General features: G+C 31.6%; 1 protein-coding gene across 3 annotated transcripts; it reads left to right on the top strand.

Moving 5' to 3' along the window:
* The first annotated feature begins 5,705 nt into the window (after positions 1–5,705).
* LOC114393443 (glycosyltransferase BC10-like) lies at positions 5,706–18,676 on the top strand. Of its 3 annotated transcripts, XM_028354802.1 has the most exons (11): positions 5,710–5,986; positions 6,454–6,934; positions 12,162–12,260; positions 12,813–12,913; positions 12,998–13,069; positions 13,219–13,309; positions 14,030–14,110; positions 14,911–14,973; positions 15,058–15,180; positions 17,904–17,942; positions 18,034–18,676. In XM_028354802.1, exons 2-11 carry the CDS (start codon positions 6,548–6,550, stop codon positions 18,160–18,162), a joined length of 1,185 nt encoding a protein of 394 aa, XP_028210603.1. In that variant the 5' UTR covers positions 5,710–5,986; positions 6,454–6,547; the 3' UTR covers positions 18,163–18,676. The 3 variants fall into 3 exon arrangements, with proteins under 3 accessions (XP_028210604.1, XP_028210605.1, XP_028210603.1); XM_028354803.1 differs by lacking the exons at positions 17,904–17,942; positions 18,034–18,676 and adding an exon at positions 16,016–16,309 and having other exon boundaries at positions 5,706–5,986; XM_028354804.1 differs by lacking the exon at positions 14,030–14,110 and having other exon boundaries at positions 5,709–5,986.
* The last annotated feature ends 973 nt before the right edge of the window (positions 18,677–19,649 follow it).

Raw genomic sequence — 19,649 nt, forward strand, 5'->3', positions numbered from 1 at the left:
TTCAGACAGAGTCTATTTTGTATCGCTACATGGTAAAAAAAAACACTATAAGCTTATTGCATGTTTAGAAGAAAAAAAATCAAAAGATGCGGATCACACTTTCCCTCTCCATGTCTAGCACACCATGCCAAATACTCAAAAATTAGGAAAAATAACTTCAGTTTGCTATGTTTGCGCGTCTTCCTTGCTGAACACAAATCCAAACATGCAATTAAAACATTTTGAGTGGAAAATGAAATTTTGAGAATTTTTAGGTGAATTTGATATTTTGATTGGTGAATTTTGAGTAAAATAAGGTTTAAAATGATTTAAGCAATTCACTTACTAAAACTTTTGAGTAGAAAATGAAATTTCGAGAACTTAAAGTTCTTTTAATTTCCGTAAAAAAAAAGTGTTACAATTAAGTTCTTTTGTCACTTACTCTACTTAAAATTGACACTTTTTTAGGGAAACTTAAAATTGTAAAACTTTAAAAATTAAGGATTGAATTCACATAAAAATAATTTAATCAAACATTAATTATAATAAACCGACTAAAAATGCAATAAAAATATTTATTTATGGGAGTATGGATTCTTGAATTCTATGTTTTCATTTGTTTCAAATAATTAGAAAATAGTTTCAAATATTTTCAAAAGGTTTAAATATGTTTTTTTCATATAAGGTTGTATTTGTTTTTAGTTTTGATTCTTTTAGTTTTTTTTTTTTTCATTTTTACTATTATAAGTTTATATTTTTTCAATTTTTATCTCGGTAATTTATTTTGTTTATTTTAATTCTTATAAGTTTGCTTTTTGTCAATTTTAGTCCCTTTAAGTTTATATTTTTTCAATTTTAATCTCTATAAACATGAACATACAGAAACTAAAAGATGAAAAAAAAAATTTAGAAGTATTAAAATTAAAAAAAATATAAACTTACAAGGACTAAAAAAAAAAAAAACTTATAAATATCAAAATTAAAAAAATATAAACTTATCTATACTAAAAAATAAAAAAATACAAACTTACATGAACATATTTAAATCTTTTCAAAATATCACTTAAAAAAATGTGAGAATAGCTTCAGAATTTACATCACCATGTATTTTTCTTTAACGCTTTCTTGCACACATAAAACCACAAAGTTCAGACTAAATTAACCTTGTCAGTTTTGGAAAAAGTCTGAAAAAATTATAAATTAAGATATATTTGTTACTATCAACTAAATTAATTATTCTTTAATCTTAATTAATTAAGTCTTATAAATAAAAACGAAAAGTAAATAATACTTTTTGTAGTGGTTTAGTCTAATCTATTATTACACAACTAGACAAACATGAAGTGTTTGGGACTCATTTCTTTTGAATCTTAAACATCATGTGTACTAACTCGTGTTCACAATTTCATAAAAAAAAAACTCGTGCTCACAATTTAAGGGCGAGGAAGAGAATAATTAGAGCGTGTATGGATGGATCCTCTCCAATACTGAAAATTTTAGTAAGGATACACATACAAAGAGGATGACTTATGAATTTTTTTTAAACCTTTTAATATGTTTGTGTGTCACTCTCCTATTGAAAATGTTTATTATTACCGGAGAACATATATACATACTCAATTAGGAGGGGGTTAACTTTATTTTTATCCGACTTGAAATTTTGATCGAATTACTTATTTGAACCTAAACTCAAACTGATTAAAACACAAATATATGGAACGAGACTTGATCAGCCTGACATTTTAACGTAATATATTAATATTAACATTATGTATAATTAAATGTATAATAAAAAAATATACAACTTAAATTAGATATATTTTATAATATATATTTTAATATCATTATAAATATAATATGATGCTATATAAAATACTATCTACAAAATAAAAATTTATCATCAATACACAATTATTCAAAAGAATTATACTTTTTTTATAAAAAAAATGCACTAAACGGGATTAGGAGGACAACCCAAAACATTACCAAAACTCATCCTAAAAAAATAATGCATCGAGTCTAATTTTAGAACGTGAATCCCATCTGTTAGTAGACAAGTTGGTTCTTATTCACCCCACCAATAAACGGTAAACTATGGTGTCAACCATACTCTCTTTACCTTTGACACATTATTTTGAAACATCAAAATGTTCATTTTGATTGGCCAAATATTGATTGAATTAATTCCTGAACCCTATGTTTTGTTGGAGCTGGCTTTCTGGTGGAAAAACATTGTTAGTGTGGAGGGCATGAATGAGGTGACAAGGATGGTGGTAGAAGGCATGGTGCATTACTTCTTAATTATATGGCGATTATCTAATTAACACCAAAGACAATTTTCTCCACTAGACAAAGAAACTTGATCTTCAAAATTAAACTAGCAACTAGCAACGGTGGTTAGTTGATCCCATCATGTGGCATTAAAGTACAGTTCAAACTGCTCTGAATTTTCCAACAAATATGAAATACTTTTTTGAAGATATGAAATTATTTAGTCTACTAAATCCTAATCTTGTTCATTTTTTCTTCTTTTAAATTCATTCATACCAGTCATAACGAGAGAATCCTTAATTACCCGCCGTAGTCAACATTTTTATTTTATAATATCTTCCACATTAGTCTAAAGAAGCTGTTCAACTTTAAAAGAAAAAAGGCTGTTCGAATAATAGTTGCGGAGAAAGTTTGGTTGAGAAATTTCAAGATATTTGAAATTTGAATCGTTTCAATTAAATTTGTTTCATTTTTAAATGTTTTTTTAATAAATTAAGTCAATTTTTTAAAATTTCAAATTTGTAGTTTGGATGGAACAATTCAATTTTCATGCAAATTTATTTTAAAAAAAATTCTTTATAAAAAATAAATGGTCAATTTTTAAATATTTAAGAATTCAAAAATTATATATATATATATATATATATATATATATATATATATATATATATATAATTGTTTTTATGTGAGAATGAAATCAATGAATCTAAAATCTTAATAAAAGGAAGACTTATATTAAAAGAATCACTTAAAACCACAATAGTAAACTATCATGATTATCACTATCAAACATTATTGTTGTCACAATTATCTGTACGCCAGGTCAATACTTAATGTTGTATCACCACACACACGCACATTTTCACACACAGGAACGCACACACAAAGTATAACATAAATTAAATGCAGTGATTTTGATCATATTATATCTTACGAGTGATTTTATGCATTTAATAGTATGATTTAAATATTAATTATTTTTTATGATACTCAAATATTTTCCTTATTTTACTAATAATCCTTTTGAGGTTTTTTTAATGATTTTTAAGCAGCTGAATAAAAGAAAAATAGAGAATTTATCTGTTAATTATTTTTTGGGAAAAATTGCAAAAATAAGTTTTTATACAATTTTTTCATGAAAATAAGAAAAAAAATTCTAGAGATTTTCCAATTAATTAAATAAAATAATCATATTTTTGTCCAAGTCATTGCAAATTTTTCCGAGAAAATTTACAAGAAAATCACAAAATTCATAAAAAGTATTTGCAAGAAAAACTCACTAAGAAAAAATTGCATGCAAGAAAATTTACAGGTTTAAAAAGTAATTAAGAATATTGTCAAAATGTTATATTGTATAAACTTTTCTATACAAGATGGGAGTATAAAAGTCATAAGAAAATGAGTTTGAAGAATGAAAAAAAAATATAATTTTTATATTATAAAAAATTGATAAAATAGTTAATGTATGAGAAATAAACAACTTTAAAAAGTATTTAAGAATATTGTAAAAAAAACTTATTATTATAGAAGCAACGAAAAATATAAATAATTTTAAATATCATACAAATAACATATATATATATATATATATATATATATATATATATATATATATATATATATTATTACATTTCAAAATTAAGTTGATCCTCCTCCAATCCATGGCCTAAGTTAGGTTAGTCCTTTTTTAAAGAAGCTTTTACATTACTTAAGGAAGTTTTAACTTTTAACACACAAAGTCCAAATGTAGTGGACAGTTCAGGCGGTTTCGGTAAACAGTGACGACTTTCAATGAGAAACAAAACTTGCAAAGACTTACCCAAAGATCCCAACTATCAAGTCAATAAGTGTTAGAGAAGACTAGATGAGTAATATTGAAATTCACTCTCATACCTCTAAGCATGTAATGTCTTATATAATGAAATATCTAATAGAAATCCAAGTGATATTAAATATCTAGCAATATTCTATTTCTTAGATATATCCGTAACAAATTGAAATTGAAATAAATTAAACTTGAGAAGCTAGCTGCTTATAAGCATCTTAAAGTTGTTTCTAGTTGAATTAAAAGTATAAGCTGCTTATACGCATGTAGAAAATTTAATTTTTTCTTCATTAAAGTGAAAATGTAGAGAAAAAAATAATTAATTAAACTAGATATTTTAATTAAAAGTCTTGTATAATATATATAAGTCAACACTGAACATTAAAGTTAAAGTAAAAGAATTTAATTTCTATGTACAAACTTAGTAAAATGCAAGTTTTAATTAACAAATAACATGGAAATATTGTGTTTGACTAAGAAAAAGAAAGTGAAATAATGAAAACAAAAAAATGAAAATAAAAATAAAAAGTGAAATGATTTTTCGATTGTTAGAAGAGAAAATGAAAGAAAAAAAAATATTTTTTCTTCTTTTGTTTGATTGTGCAGAAAGTGAAAAACTAGAGAAAAAATGTGTATAAATTGAAATAAAATACTCTAAATAAAAAATAAGTTATGATATAAATAAAGGTATTTGTGTCTTTTATTCTTATAAAAACTATTATATTTGCCTTTCATTTCTATTGTAGAAAGTTTTTTTTTTTGAACCCACCAAAATTCCTACCTCTCTTCATGTTTTAAGCTAACTAAACAATAAAAAAATTGTATAAAAACAAAATATCATTTCTTTCGTTTTCATCTATATCAAACATAATGTTAAAATACCGTTTCCTCGTTCCTTTCGTAAAAGTGTGCAATAAGCCAATAGGAAGAATATACCTCGCCGAGGCTGAATGTACAAATATAAACATTTATAATAGAAAAATATTATTTGCATAATAATTTATATAACAAATTATACGTTTAAGAAAAAAAAATGAAGTACAATAAATAATATGATAAAAAATAAACATATAAAAGATTATTATAGAAAATATTAAATATATATAAGTTGTTTAGTCACCAATGTCATAAACGTAAATTATTCATTAATTTTATAAAAAAATAATTTAGTCTAAATTTTTTACTAATAATTTCTTATTAAAACTTTTGATAATATTATTAATTGGAGTAGATATTTGAATAAATTATGATATAAAATAATAATTTTAAAAAGAAAAAAATTATTCATAAATGAGTTAGATTAGATCGATTAAAAACAAAGAATTAAATGTAAATTAAATCAAACTAATTAAATTTGATTTGATTAAATTTTAAATTTAACCAGACCAGTGAATATACAAGCCTAGAATAGAATAGTGTCCGAAGAAGGAGGGAGAGACATTACAAGTTGAAGTTGCGCGACAGCGATGGGGCGGAGAAAGACCTCAATCCTCAACACACAAACATAACACTCACACACCCACGTTGTGTTATGTTATGTCTTATGTCTACTACATTAAATAATTGAATAATTAAACCAATCTAATTAAATTAATTAAATAGTAATAATTTTAACTACACCGGAATCAACGCTCTCCACTTGGCTTCACAAATCTGAAAGACCCATAACCCATTCCTCTCTCTCTCTCTCTGTTCCTGTCGCTGTGTGTCATTTCGTTTTTTCCCCACTTCCATCCATCTTCGTTTTTCTTCTTCTTCTTCTCCCTTCGATTTTCATTTTTCTTTTCTTTTTTTTTTCTCTTTATTTATTACTATTATTATTCATCTTCGTTTCTTTGCCTTAAGCTTCCTTCGATTTTTTTCTCTCCCGTTTTCGCTGTGTCCCCTCTTAGATCCCTCTCTGGATCACAGGTACTCATTCGTTCACATTTTTCTTCTTCTTTCCATTTTTATTTGAATCATTTAATTTAAGATCTGAAATCTGAATCCTCACTCTCTTTTTCATCACACACACATAGAGAGAAAGAGAGAGAGAGAACTGTTTTTTTTTCCTATTCTTTTTTTTGGTGTGTGTGTGTGTGACTTAAGTTATTTATGTGTTAGGGTTCATAACAGGACACTATTGTGTTTTTGTGTTCTCTTCGTGGATCTTTTTTTTTTGTGTTTAGTTTTTGGTAATAATTGAGCTTTAATGATGTTTTTGCGTCTTAATTAGGGTAAGAGGAAGTGGTTAAGATCTGGATTGTGCTTTTTTTTTTTTATTCATTGTTAATGAGAAAATAAAAAATAAGTGAATAGTAATGTTGATTGTTATTGAAGTGCTTATTATTGTTATTGTGAGTTGTGACCCTTTGCTACTTTGGTGAGTGCAATGGCAGTGAGAAACAGTGTTGTTGAGTTTGAATAAATTAATGAAGGAGTGTTAATGGATGGTGGATGTATGGGGAAGCTGGTGAGGTGCCTCAAATTTAAATGAAGAAGGAACGTGCATGGCCGCAATTCACAAGGAATCTTTTGATCATGGTTGGATCAAGAAACCGGCCACAGTTGAGGAGGCCTACTTGGATTATTGTTCTGCTTTCCATAGTGAGTGTGTTTCTGATTGCTGCCTATGTTTACCCGCCGCATAGCCCCTCGGCGTGTTCGCTCTTTTCCTCCCATGGTTGTGGTAGTGGTGCTTTTGATCTGCCTCCGGCTGCTCATACCCGCGAATTGACTGATGCGGAGGTTGAGTCCCGGGTTGTTATTAATGAGATCCTGAACAATTATTATATGCACACCAAGAAACCTAAAGTTGCTTTTTTGTTTTTGAGTCCGGGTTCGTTGCCCTTCGAGAAGCTCTGGCACATGTTCTTTCAGGTATGGCATTCCTCTTCCATAGATCATTGATCTTGCACTTGTGCCTTCTTCTTTAAGTATGATATGGATGTTTTGTTTAGAAAGTTTTTCAATTATTTTTCTCATTTTGTTTGTAAATTTTTTGCATTCTACTACTTGTATCTTTGGGTTCTTCATAGTAGGCTTCTGCAGATATAGCCGCAGTAGTCTTTTGATAGGCACTAGTTTGAGAATGGGACCATAAGTAATTTACAGAACAGAAGAATATATTATAGGCCCTGCTCTGTCTTTCTATTGCTATTTGAAGCTATGAATACAAATGAGACGAGCACCTTTTACAGATAAGAGATTTATTGGTGGGCAAGACTGATTTCTTTGGTACAACATAGACAATTTATGATCCCTATTCTGCGGACTGGTTTATTTTGAGCAGATAATCTGCTGGCAATTTGTGTTGTGGAGATGAATGGTGGATGGAATCTGGATTATTTCCTATTATTCATGACCCGTGGGTGGAAATTCATTTGGATTACAATGAAAATATCAAGGGAATGAACAATTTCTGTTGATAAATAGCTTGTAAAGTTGTTGGAGATAACTATCAAGCCATTTCTTTGATAACCATTGGAAAATTCAGTACCATTGCATTTCACTTCTCATTTTATATATGAATCTTAATGCTTTGTGAAAATTTCAGTTTTCATGTGTTAGATATCTTTGAATTTTGCACTAGTTGTTTGTCATAACTGTGGAGTAAGAAAATCTTGTATTTGGTTGGTTTATAGAATAGCTTAAAATTATAGCTATGTTGGGTATGTATGGACTATTTCATTTAGTAAGCTTGGCGTTTTAAGTTTACACTCTTATAGAGCTAGGCTAGAAGCTAGGTATTAACAGCAAAACAAATATAGGAAGTTATTGAGTAATCTCCTCCAAGTCCAACCACAAATTAGGTATGCCTGCTTTGATGTACCTCTCAGAGAGCAATCCTTCTATTTTCTCAAGTCTTGTACTCTGGCCTCCTTCTCTTCTTAAGGCCTATGCAAGGCTCAATGTGACACTCTCTATCCGGACATATATATAATTAAGAAAAACATATAAAAATTTGGAATTTAATTAAATCAATTTTATTCAAATCACTTAAACAAATTCATGTAGGTAAAAGGATCACATTCACTTTACTGTTACCAAATAAAACTTATTAAAAACATCTCCGACTCAAAACAAGGTTGTCCAAAACTCCAAAGAATGAACTAAAGATTCATCATATGAAACAAAATGATAAAAACTAAATGTCCAGAACTTCATGCAATTAATACAAAACCCGATGTCCCAATATTACATCCTATCAGAACATTGTGTTCCAGCATCCTCTAGCATGAAATTTTTCATAGTCATCCATCTAACCATCTGTTCCCACGAACACAAATAACATACAGAGAGTGAGTTATTGCTTTCTTAACTAAGAGAGAAACAAGACAACATAGATATACATATCATATAAGTCATTCCACCACTTATCGCGTAACATCACATCTCACCACTACATGTCTCACACATTTTCACATCATTCACGTACTCAAGGATCAAAACACAATATCACTTAACCAATCAATATCAATTAATACACAAGCGTTATGCAACAAATATATTAAGACTCAATCTTGTATGTAATGTGGTACCATGTCAGTGAAAAATCTCGTTGGACGTCCAAGAGTACATGATAAGACAGATCACACACTGGTAAGTAAAGTCATTCTCACTAGGTAAAATCATAGGGAGACCAGTCAGGGTCACTCTGTTTTGCGAGAACGCTCCAACCATATGGGATCATCATAGGCTTTAAGGAACATTCAAACCAAGTGTATTTACCCCCAAGGCCTATACTCGGAAGAGTCCGTCAGGGCCTCTCTCTCTCAATTCAGGTTTAACCCAAAAAATATTTTAGTACGTAGACTCTATCTATGAACTGTATAAAATACATGACTCCTCAATTGTTCTCAAAATAATTTTAACTCGTCGCACCTCAAAGTGATGAAACTTGTTAGGTTCCCACAGTGGATCTCATCACAATACTCGTCGCCCTTAAATGGTCTTATAGTCATGTGATTGTACGGTTTATAACTCACAACTCAATGCACACATCTCAATACACATGTATGATCTCACAATTTAATACATACTTAACTTGTCACTTACACATAGTTCATCACATTTTCATAATCCCAAGACAACACGTTATCACACCTCATGCATTATATACATGTCACACAATAATAATATTAATATGTTATGTTCATATGATTAAACCCTTCAAACAATTTCACATAATCATATCAAAATCAAAAGAATCAAAATCATAGGTCAAAAACATGAAAACACAAAGAACACTCAACTTTATCAACCAATTCGCATCAGGGCATTAATTGGTCCGTCAAATACAACAATCTTGTAATTATAATCATAAAGGAAGAATCACAATACAATAAATATCCCAAAATAAATCTCAATTTGATCCTCTAAGGATCTCTACACATGTTTATTCTAATTGCGATAAACTTATCTTTTAACTCTAAATGGGCTCACGTGTGTATTCCGGCAGTGATAGCGGCGTCTCTAGCGATTCCCTAAGATTCCTCAAGCTTTTCCTTTGGTTGTTCTATTAGGGTTTCCAAGCATTAGAGAGAAGAAGGATTGAAATCTCCATTTCACTTCTCCGTGCATGGGACATTTCTCTTACCACAGACATCATTTCGCAAATCCCAATGGTGGAGATGTGCAAAAATGAGTTCCGAACCCGGTGTTCAAATTTCACGACGGTCCAACGGTTAACGAGTTCAAAATTGTAGTTTTACTGAGACATGTGTGGGTGTATGCAGGAAAAAAAAACTACATATGAGGGACATTTCTCTCTCCACAGACATTATTTTGCAAATACCAATGGTGGGGATGTGCGAAAATGAGTTCCGAACCTGATGTTCAAATATCACGATGATCCAATGGTTAACGAGTCTAGGATCGTAGTTTTATTGAAACAGGTTTGAGTGTATGCGAAAAAAAAAGCTACGTGCAAGAGACATTTCTCTCACCACAAACATTATTTTGCAAATCCCAACGGTGGGGATGTGTGAAAATGAGTTTCGAACCTAGTGTTCAAATTTCACGACGATCAACAGTTAACGAGTCCGGGATCGTAGTTTTACTGGGGCAGGTTTGAGTGTATGCGAGAAAAAAAGAGGGTTTTGGCTGAGGGTGAAGGGAAGACGGATTTGAGAGAAAGAAACAGTGTAGAGACGTATCGTAAATGTAAAAAATGACCTAATATGTCTCTATTTATAACTAGGGTACTCTAACCTATTATTTATTCTATTTTTCTTTATTTTATTATTTTATAAAAATGAATTCTATTTTACTTCCTATCAAATGAATAAATTAAACATCCTTTTTATTTTTTAAGAACATATATTTATTTTATTTACCTTAAAACCATTATTTTAATTAATAAAATCATTTCTCCTTATTTATTTAATGTAAAAATTTCATTATTTTCTTAAAACTCTATTTATTTTTAAATAAAATATTTTTTAATCTATTTTACGAAAAAATAGGATGTTAAACTAAAGGCACTTCAGGAAGGTAAATAACTACATTATTGCCTTGCTGTTAAACTTGGGGTTAGTGATAACATGTATGTATGTGTTTTTAATGCTCATAAACATGTACACTGCTTGCAATGACATGGCTACTGCTAGAAGGGTCTTTGACAAGATTGATGATCTTGTGTTGTTGTGTATAATGCAATCATCCCGATCTATTTTCAGAATAGCCGGCCCAATGAGGCCTTTGCTTTGTTCAGACAATTGCAGGAGAGCGGCCTCAAGCCAACCAATGTCACCCTGCTTGTTGCACTTTTGCTGTGTGCTTTGCTTGGGTCATTGAACTTAGGGATGTGGATTCATGAGCATGTCAGGAAGAATGGGTTTATCAGTATGTTAAGGAAAATACTGCACATGCTAAATGTGGGAGTTTGGATGATGCAGTTTCTGTGTTCAGGGACATGCTTACGAGAGACACACATGCACGGTCAGCAGCGATTGTTGCTTATGCGACACATGGGCATGGCTTCCAAGCCATATCAATGCTGGAAGAAATGAAGGAAAAAGTGCAGCCTGATGAGATAACTATTTTAGGTATATTGTACTGCATGCCCTCTATTGTGCTGAACAACCAAGTTTCTCATTCTGTTCTTTCCTAAGCAACAATTGTTTTCTCTTCCACTCCGGGTCTCTGGTTGCACATGTTTAGTTCATGATATCACGTTTGCCAAAGACAGGTTAGTTGCAAAACCACCCAAATGCTTATTCCTTGGTTATTCCCATTGCAAAAAGGTTATTGGGCCTTATTCTTCTGATCTCTAGCATTATTTTGTCTCAATTGATGTCACTTTCTTTAAGACCTGCCCTTTCCTTTCTTCTGCTAATTGTCTACCAATTGAATCCTTCTTTTAGGGCTCATCTTTGTCACCACCAATTGCTCTTGCACCTATCACTATCCCTCCATACCCACTTGAGGTTCAGCCTTTCTGATTCCCCCCACCCTTCCTGACATAGAGATTGATTGTCACTTCATTCGAGGAAAGGTCCTTGCAGAAAAACTATGATTGATTTTGTCAGTTCCATAGATTAGCTTACTGACAACATCAAATTCCCCAAAGTGAATATATTTATAATTATAACAAGCTTGGTGCATATGATTTGTATGATCCAGAGAGGCAGTGTTAGATGTAACACATCTAACACATGTTGCACATAATAAAATTAGTTTTAGCACATGTCCATATTAAGATTTGATTGTATAATATTACTGTACCCCACTCGTGAATATAAATACAATGTTTTGTTGACACACAATTATCAAACCTAATAGTATTGAATCTATGATGGAAACTCTGGGAGGCTTAGGCCTTAGGGGCGGAGTAGTAGCTTCTAGCATCTGTGAGTTTCTATTTTATTTTATATGTACTTTGGCTATTTTTTCCCTCTCTTTTTGTAATGGAAATTTGAGCATTGTTCTATACCTGTTCCCATAAGGCCAGACCGCAAGAATACCAGGATCTATTTAGTAAAATATCAATTTCAATGCTTGCCATTCTGTAATCTGGATATAAATACCAAGTGCAATTCCTTTTGAGTGTGATGGAGATATGCTGCTTCCTTTATATTTGAATTGCACTCGTTACCAAATGCAGGGTCATGAGGGAAAATTCTCTGTTTATGTACATTCGTCAAAGGAAAAACCAACACATGTCAGCTCCTTCTTTGTTGGCCGAGAGATTCACAGTGAACCGGTATGGTGTATAGCATTGAATATATGATTTACAAGCACTTTATATGACAGTTTCAAGTTCCTACATAAGTTAAGGATGATAAAAAGCGTAGGGAATATATACAATTTGATTTATACTTTTAATTAAAAAAATTAACAATTTATCGAAATTTGAGGACATTATCACACAAATCTCTCATAGTCTCATTATTTTGTTGCTCTCTGTTTTCATAAGATCATATTTACTCTGTTTTTCCGTTAGCTGTACCAAAGCTGCCCCTTTGTCTCTCAACTAAACAGGGAGAGTTCACGTGGGACATGTATTTTTTATATATACACAAAAGAATATAGTGGTTCTCCTAATAAACAGTACATGAATCTCCCTCTTAAGATGATAGTATGATAGAATCTCTTTCTAATTGGAGCCAGAACTTTAAGGACACTGAACACCAGAGAAAATAAACGGAAAAACTTTCTTCTATTCTTATGATTACCTGGCTCTTAACATGCATCCAATTTTCATAAGGTCTTTCCATCTGTTTCTTTTTGCCAACTGGTTTTCAATTTCTTTCAGGTAGGCTGGGGAAAAATTTCTATGGTTGAGGCAGAAAGGAGACTTTTGGCACATGCACTTTTAGACCCTGATAACCAACATTTTGTCTTATTGTCTGAAAGGTACTTTTTTGTTATCTAGTTCTTTTTCACTGTTTTGATTTGTGGGATTTAAACTAATCAACTGCACATTCATTTTTGCTTCAGTTGTATACCTGTGCGCCGCTTTGAATTTGTGTACAACTACTTATTATTAACAAATGTCAGCTTTATTGACAGGTAAGAAAATATAAAAGAACTTTCTACAAATTAGTTTATGAATCTCTTTAACTTTTTCCTTTCATTAAAGATTCTACACTGCTGTATTTTTGGATGGTAATATGGACTAATATTTCTCTATTCCCCCCCTCCTCCCATTTTGGATAAAGCTATGTGGATCCTGGTCCTCATGGAAATGGCAGATATATAGAACATATGTTGCCTGAAGTAGAAAAGAAGGATTTCCGAAAGGGTTCACAGGTATAATTTCTACGGATGTTGATATCTACCTGTACTAGAAAATTTGAGCATCTATTCAATTGCAGTGTTTCATTGAGGTCAACTCTTCTCTTCTGCTATCCCTTTCGCTTAGCTTTGCATGACTAATCTGGTTTGGAAGAAGCCTTGTTGCGTACTTTTATATCTTGTTTCTCCCATCTGTGTTTTCTATATACCCTGATTTTGTATTTACATCTACAGATTGTAGAAACAATGGAAACATCAATGGTTTCAGTTATAAAGTATTTTTTCTTCTTTATAATATGAGAGATGCCACTGAGGAATTCATTTATGTCCCATTTTGCTGTCCTTTCCTTTATCAGGCAATCCTTCATGACATGCACTATGAAAACAGGAAAAGACAATAGCTTGTTTCTTTCACCGTTTCATAAATTCTATGTGATATATTACGTATTTATAATTTAATGCCTAAGAGTTGTTGTTAGACAATATAACTGTCTTCCAGTCATTTTAAGTAGTCAAATTTCATTTTTAGTTTTTGAAACTTATACCTGGCAGAAGTTTTTGATTTCAGAGTGTACTTTCTTTTGGTTATTCATGTCTCCTCTAAAATGCATAACCATTCATTAAATCAAAATTTGCAAGAAAAATGGGTTTTATATTACAAATAAAGAATTGTAGGAAACCATTGAAAACTTTTCTGCCATGCAGCTGATTTGGATCTTGTGGTTTCTCATGCAGTGGTTCTCAATGAAACGGCAGCATGCTATAATAGTTATGGCAGATAGTCTCTATTTTACAAAATTCAAGCACCATTGCAGGGTACTATGTTGTTAGGAACCACTTGTTTATTTGTTTGCTAACTGGATGGATTGTTTGATTGGTATTATTCCTATGATCCTATCATCTTTGTTAAGAATGCTACTGTAGGTAAATGTATATATGATTTCTTAACTACAATAGCCCAGTTATATTCAAATATTTTGTCCACTGTCTTTTAGAAATAAATTTTCTTAACTCTGAAAGAAATCCCCTTGATTAGAATTTTACTGCAGGATATAGTAAGTTTCTAAATTGTAATTAGCTTATGCATGATTAAGTTTGCTGAGCAAAAAAAAAAATGATTAAGTTTGCTGGAAGATTATAAAGATTAAATTTCATAAAGATTTCCTGGACATAGTTATCAGTAGCTTGTTAATATCTAATATCTAGCAATAAAATGTATTGGTTCTTCATTCTTCTGCTTTTTATTGTTATTCCTCATGTGTAAATATATTTCTTCATTTGCTATTAAGAAATGCATATGTTAAAAGTATGATGTCAGTGATAATTTTTTATTCAGATATAAGTAGTGTGCTTGCTTGCTGCATGCATGAGTTTTTATGATTTTCTAAAAGTAAATGTGCTTCTCTCGATAATTTGAGTGACAGTCGGACAGTTAATTTTATTTTGTTTATGCTGAGCAAAGTCACTGTAGCATTACTTCAACAATTATTTTACTTTCATTCTTTCCAGAGTTAGTATGTATACTGTTTCCAGTTGATGCTATTTTTGGAAATTGTTGGAAGGATATATACAGATAGCTTCACTAACAAAATACTGTTCATGCTTCTAACTTCCAGCCAAATATGGAGGGAAACCGCAACTGCTATGCTGATGAGCATTACCTGCCAACCTTCTTTACTGTCAGTCCACCAATCTGTTCTCTTTTAAATTGCAATGATAGGCATTTATCTATCTCACAGCTAACTCGTTTTGTGTGTATTTAGATGCTTGATCCTGGTGGAATCGCAAATTGGTCGGTAACATATGTTGATTGGTCTGAAGGAAAATGGCATCCAAGATCATTCAGAGCTCGGGATATTACTTATCAAGTCATGAAAAACATAGCAGTATGTGACAAATTTTACTCATTCCCTTCAGATGTGTGTTATTTTTTTTGCTCATGTTGAATCATAAAACAATTTTTTTTCATGTTTCCCATGAGTGGCATGGTGTTAATGAACTGGACTAAACTTATGTGCAGTCTTTTTATGTGTTTTGGGTATTGCTGTCTAGGATTTCAATTATGCGTAATAATGGTTGGAACGGGTTATTGAGGCAAAAACTTAGTTTATGATTGAAGAATAACACTGAAAGTACTTAAGGAATTGTACCTAAGTTTCGTCTTAATGAATTATACTTGAAGCCATTTTGTGATCTGCTCCGAAAGTTCAAGTTTATTATTGCATACCATGCCACCCATACCAGCCATTGCTTACCACCTAGAAGAATTTATCTTCTTAATCAGTTATTTTGCCTCTTTCGCATTTTTGTTATTTTACTTTTAACCATACTAATTTGTGTTAAAAGTTCCCCACAAATCCTAATAACTTGGAAAATGTTTGGACACCCTTAGGGGGGTATTTGCACCGGTGAGACAAAGAAATTGAAGAGAGGGTAGTGATAAATGTGATGAGTGATATGATTTGACAAGGAGAGAATTAGAGAGCAGTGTTGTTAAGAAGCGGTTATAGCAGCGCCATGGCAGTATGGCGTCGCGGGTTTTCAAAAACACGCCACCAAATAGCGGTGGCGTTGCGGGTTTCGTATGGCGGCCGCCATAGCCATAGCGGTCGTTGCGGAATGGCTGTTATGGCTGAATAGCGCTTTTTTTTTTTGAAATTTTCGCAACACATCGTGTTGGACTGACCCGACCCAACCCTATCCGAATTTCGCATGCAAAAGGAGACAAGGAGCGCAAGCAAGAACAGCAACAGGCTTACTCCAGCACAACCAGCGGTAGCAGAGCTCCAGTGCAACGACGGCACGTTTGACGACAGCGACGGCGTACTCCAATCTCCAGCGCGATGACAGCAGCAGCACGACGCACCAGCGACGTGGCACCCCGCACCAGCGCACCACGCATGTGAGCACCCCGCACCAGCGCACCACGCATGTGAGCACCCCGCACCATTCACACGATCAACGGACAGGGACGGTGGCTGCGGCTGTGGCGGCAACAGCAAAAGTATGCAACGTGGTTCTGGTTTTTTTTGTTCTGTTTTTTTTTTCTGTTTGACACCCGTTTTTTATATTTGGTTGTTTTTTTTTTCTTTTTTTCTGTTTGACATCCATTTTTTATTTTTGGTTCTGCTTTTTTATTTTATTTTTATTTCAAATGATTAGAGCCTCAACCTTTACTTTGCACTTTGCATTATGCTTTTATCCTTTTGTTATTTTGAACTCTTAAATGAATTTATTTGGTGTTGGTACTTGGTTATCGTGTGAACTCATGAAACTTTTTTAGTTTATTTGAATGCAATCCATTGTTTTTTTAATTTTATTTATATTTATTTTTTATCTATTATTTTGTTAATATATATATATATTTTGTTCGCCATGACGTCCGTCATTTTCTGCTACGCCATCCGCCATATTTTTATGACGGGTTTTTGGCTTTCCGTCATGAACCGCCATCCGCCATTAACAACATTGTTAGAGAGAAATGAGAGGTAGAGGTGGCAATGAAGCGGGTGTAGGTAGTAGTCCCCATCACCTGCCCGTATTGTACAGGTGTCCGTTAGCGGGTATAAACTTTTAAAGAAGTAATTATATTAAAAATAAACAATTTTCAAACATATATTTATATTAATCCCGTAGTGGGTTTTACATTTGAATTTCCATGAGTACTGCCGTTTGGTCATCGCTAATGAGAGGTGTCATTTGGGTGTTTACACTGTTGGAGTGTCCAAAAAATGCAACTTTAATAACTTTGAAGAATAATGGAGAATAGAGAATAAGGAAAATGAAATAGAAAATTTACTTAAGAGTATGTTTGGATAAAGAATTTTAACTGAGAAAAGTAATTTATGAGAGAATTTGAATTTCAGAATCTAGAATTCATTGTTTGGATGTTTTTTGTGAAGAATTTAAAATTTTAGAATTTTAAAACAGAATTTTAAACAACTAAAAATCTGGAATTTCAATTTCCTTCTAAAAGATGAGAAATTGAAATTCTCTTATCGTCTTCTTCAAGAAACACCGTCTCAGGTTGTGAAACATCGATCGAACCTGAGAACGTAGAAGAACACATATAACTAGCACACTAATTATATTTTTTTTTATTCATCTGTTTTCACCTCGTAATTTTAACTTTTTTTATCCAAACACAAAATTTTGAAAATAAAAGAATTTCAATTGAAGTATTTGAAATTCTTAGAATTTAAAAATTTTTAAAATTTTAAATTCCTCCATCCAAACACACTCTAAGTGAATTCTTTTTTCCAGAATTTCACTTGTGTTAAAAAGGAGGTTGTATTTAATTATATGATTGACTCAGCATAATTTTCTAGGAGACTCGTGATGGAAGCTGAGTGAATGGGCTGATAGTTTTGGTTATAGGAGAATCTCCTCAACAGTGAGGATTTGAATGTATTGGAGAGGAACTTGTTACTTGTAATTTCATTGATCTTAATATACTTGCTTTCTATTTCCCTCACGACCCTTGTCTATTTTTTCTTCTTTCTATTTTTTATTTGCACACCTAGTTACTTCCATGTTTCTAGTTGCTTCATGGTTCTAAAACCACATTTATCTTCAATTCTGCTTAATGACATGATTTCATTCGCTGCAGTATATTGACGAAAGTCCACATTTTACAAGTGATGCAAAGGTATACATCTCATTCCTCTAGAGTGTGATATTGCTTCTGCTTCTCGAGAAGGAATGCATTATTATTTGGTTTTCTTTTCATCGCCTTGCAGAGAACAGTGGTGATTACACCTTGCATGTTGAACGGCTCGAAACGATCATGTTATCTATTTGCCAGGAAGTTTTTCCCAGAAACTCAGGATAGATTGATCCAACTCTACTCTAATTCTACAATATTCTAAAGTATTTATGTTTCTCATCATTCTTTGGTGATCCAACACCATGTGATCCCCGGCCTCACTGTCTTGCACATACCGAATTGTTTTGAGAAGTGCCCAAAGGTAACTGGAAAAATTTCTTAGGAAGACAAAGAAGCTGATTCAGTTAAGATTTGCTTTGTCTGGGGCTGGACGGAACTGCTGAGCTTGTCTTGTTGGATAATATGCTTTTACTATTGTACCTTTTTTTTTTAAGTATTTAAAACAATCATAGATTCTCCTGAAGGATAAAAAGTTTTGGTATCCTTGATAGAGGCTAGAGAGGGAGGGATAAGGTTTGGTTTAGATTTTGTCTCTGGAAGCTAACTGTCACTTATGACTGTTTTTGCATTGGAAATTTTTCTGCAGTCACACATTAAATGTTACTTGATGAATGGTTCAGCGGTTATGAGGAGAATTTTGCAAAGAATTCTCAGTATTTTGTTTTAGAAATTGACAAATGTACGGCTTTATGGGACAATTTTTTTCTTAAAATTTATTGAGCGTGTCGTATCTGGTTATATTTCAGTACATGTGCAGGCGGTTTGGGGTGGAAGCAAAAATTTGTATTTTTACTTCACGAGTTTATAGTAGAACTTTGTACTAAACGTTAATGAATGTGTATAAAATTGTATTTTTATACACGTTATCTATCTCTTTAATATAAATAAAAAGCAGAATAATGTCAGGTCTCGTTATGAAGTTAACACTGTCAATCACTTGATTTATAACTAAAAATAATATTAAGGACAATATTATTTTATAATAGCACAAATTCATGACACTTATAAAAATACTAACAAAATATTATGTTTATTCCAAGAGTAACTTTAAAAGAGTATTCTTAATCTTCATTAATTTTTTTCTTAAAAATCTAATGATTAAGATTAATTATTCATTATAATAATTAGATTTTAAAAAAATGAATGATAATTTTAAAAGAGTTACTCTTTGAGTAACTTGATTATTTCTCATATATTACATAAGTGATGAGTAATAACATAATAAATAATATTATATTAAATTTGAAATGATAAAAAAACCAACATATTACGGTGCTAGAAGGATTATCGTTATGCAAAGATATGGGAGAGAGTTATTATACACAATCTTATCCTTACTTATTAAATAATATTTTGGATAAATGATCGTAAATGTGAATTGCAGATAGATTTGTTCCTAAGAGATGAAAAAATTAAATTTAATCCTCAAATGTAAAGAAAAAGTGCAACAAATCAGTGTTGTCATTAACCTACCTTCGTTGTCCTTAATTGATCATACATGTGGCATGTTGCTTCTTTACTTGACACTCCATGTGTGCAAACAGATTGTCACATCATTGATGAATGAAATAGACTAATTTGTCAGCATGTTTACAATGAACTATACTATCAATTTCAAAATTTGTTATATTTTTTACAACAATCACCCTTCTGTTGAAAACCAATGATTGCTTCCTCTTCTTTTCCATC

Source organism: Glycine soja, chromosome 17, assembly GCF_004193775.1.
Source record: "Glycine soja cultivar W05 chromosome 17, ASM419377v2, whole genome shotgun sequence".
NCBI lineage: Eukaryota > Viridiplantae > Streptophyta > Magnoliopsida > Fabales > Fabaceae > Glycine > Glycine soja.

What these genes read in the sequence shown, in the direction of transcription:
- LOC114393443 (XM_028354802.1), top strand. Translation starts at nt 6,548, where the DNA reads ATGAAGAAGGAACGTGCATGGCCGCAATTCACAAGGAATCTTTTGATC. An exon ending in GAGAGATTCACAGTGAACCG is followed by an intron (nt 12,261 to 12,812) that starts GTATGGTGTATA and finishes AATTTCTTTCAG; the next exon opens with GTAGGCTGGGGAAAAATTTC. An exon ending in ACCTGCCAACCTTCTTTACT is followed by an intron (nt 14,974 to 15,057) that starts GTCAGTCCACCA and finishes GTGTGTATTTAG; the next exon opens with ATGCTTGATCCTGGTGGAAT.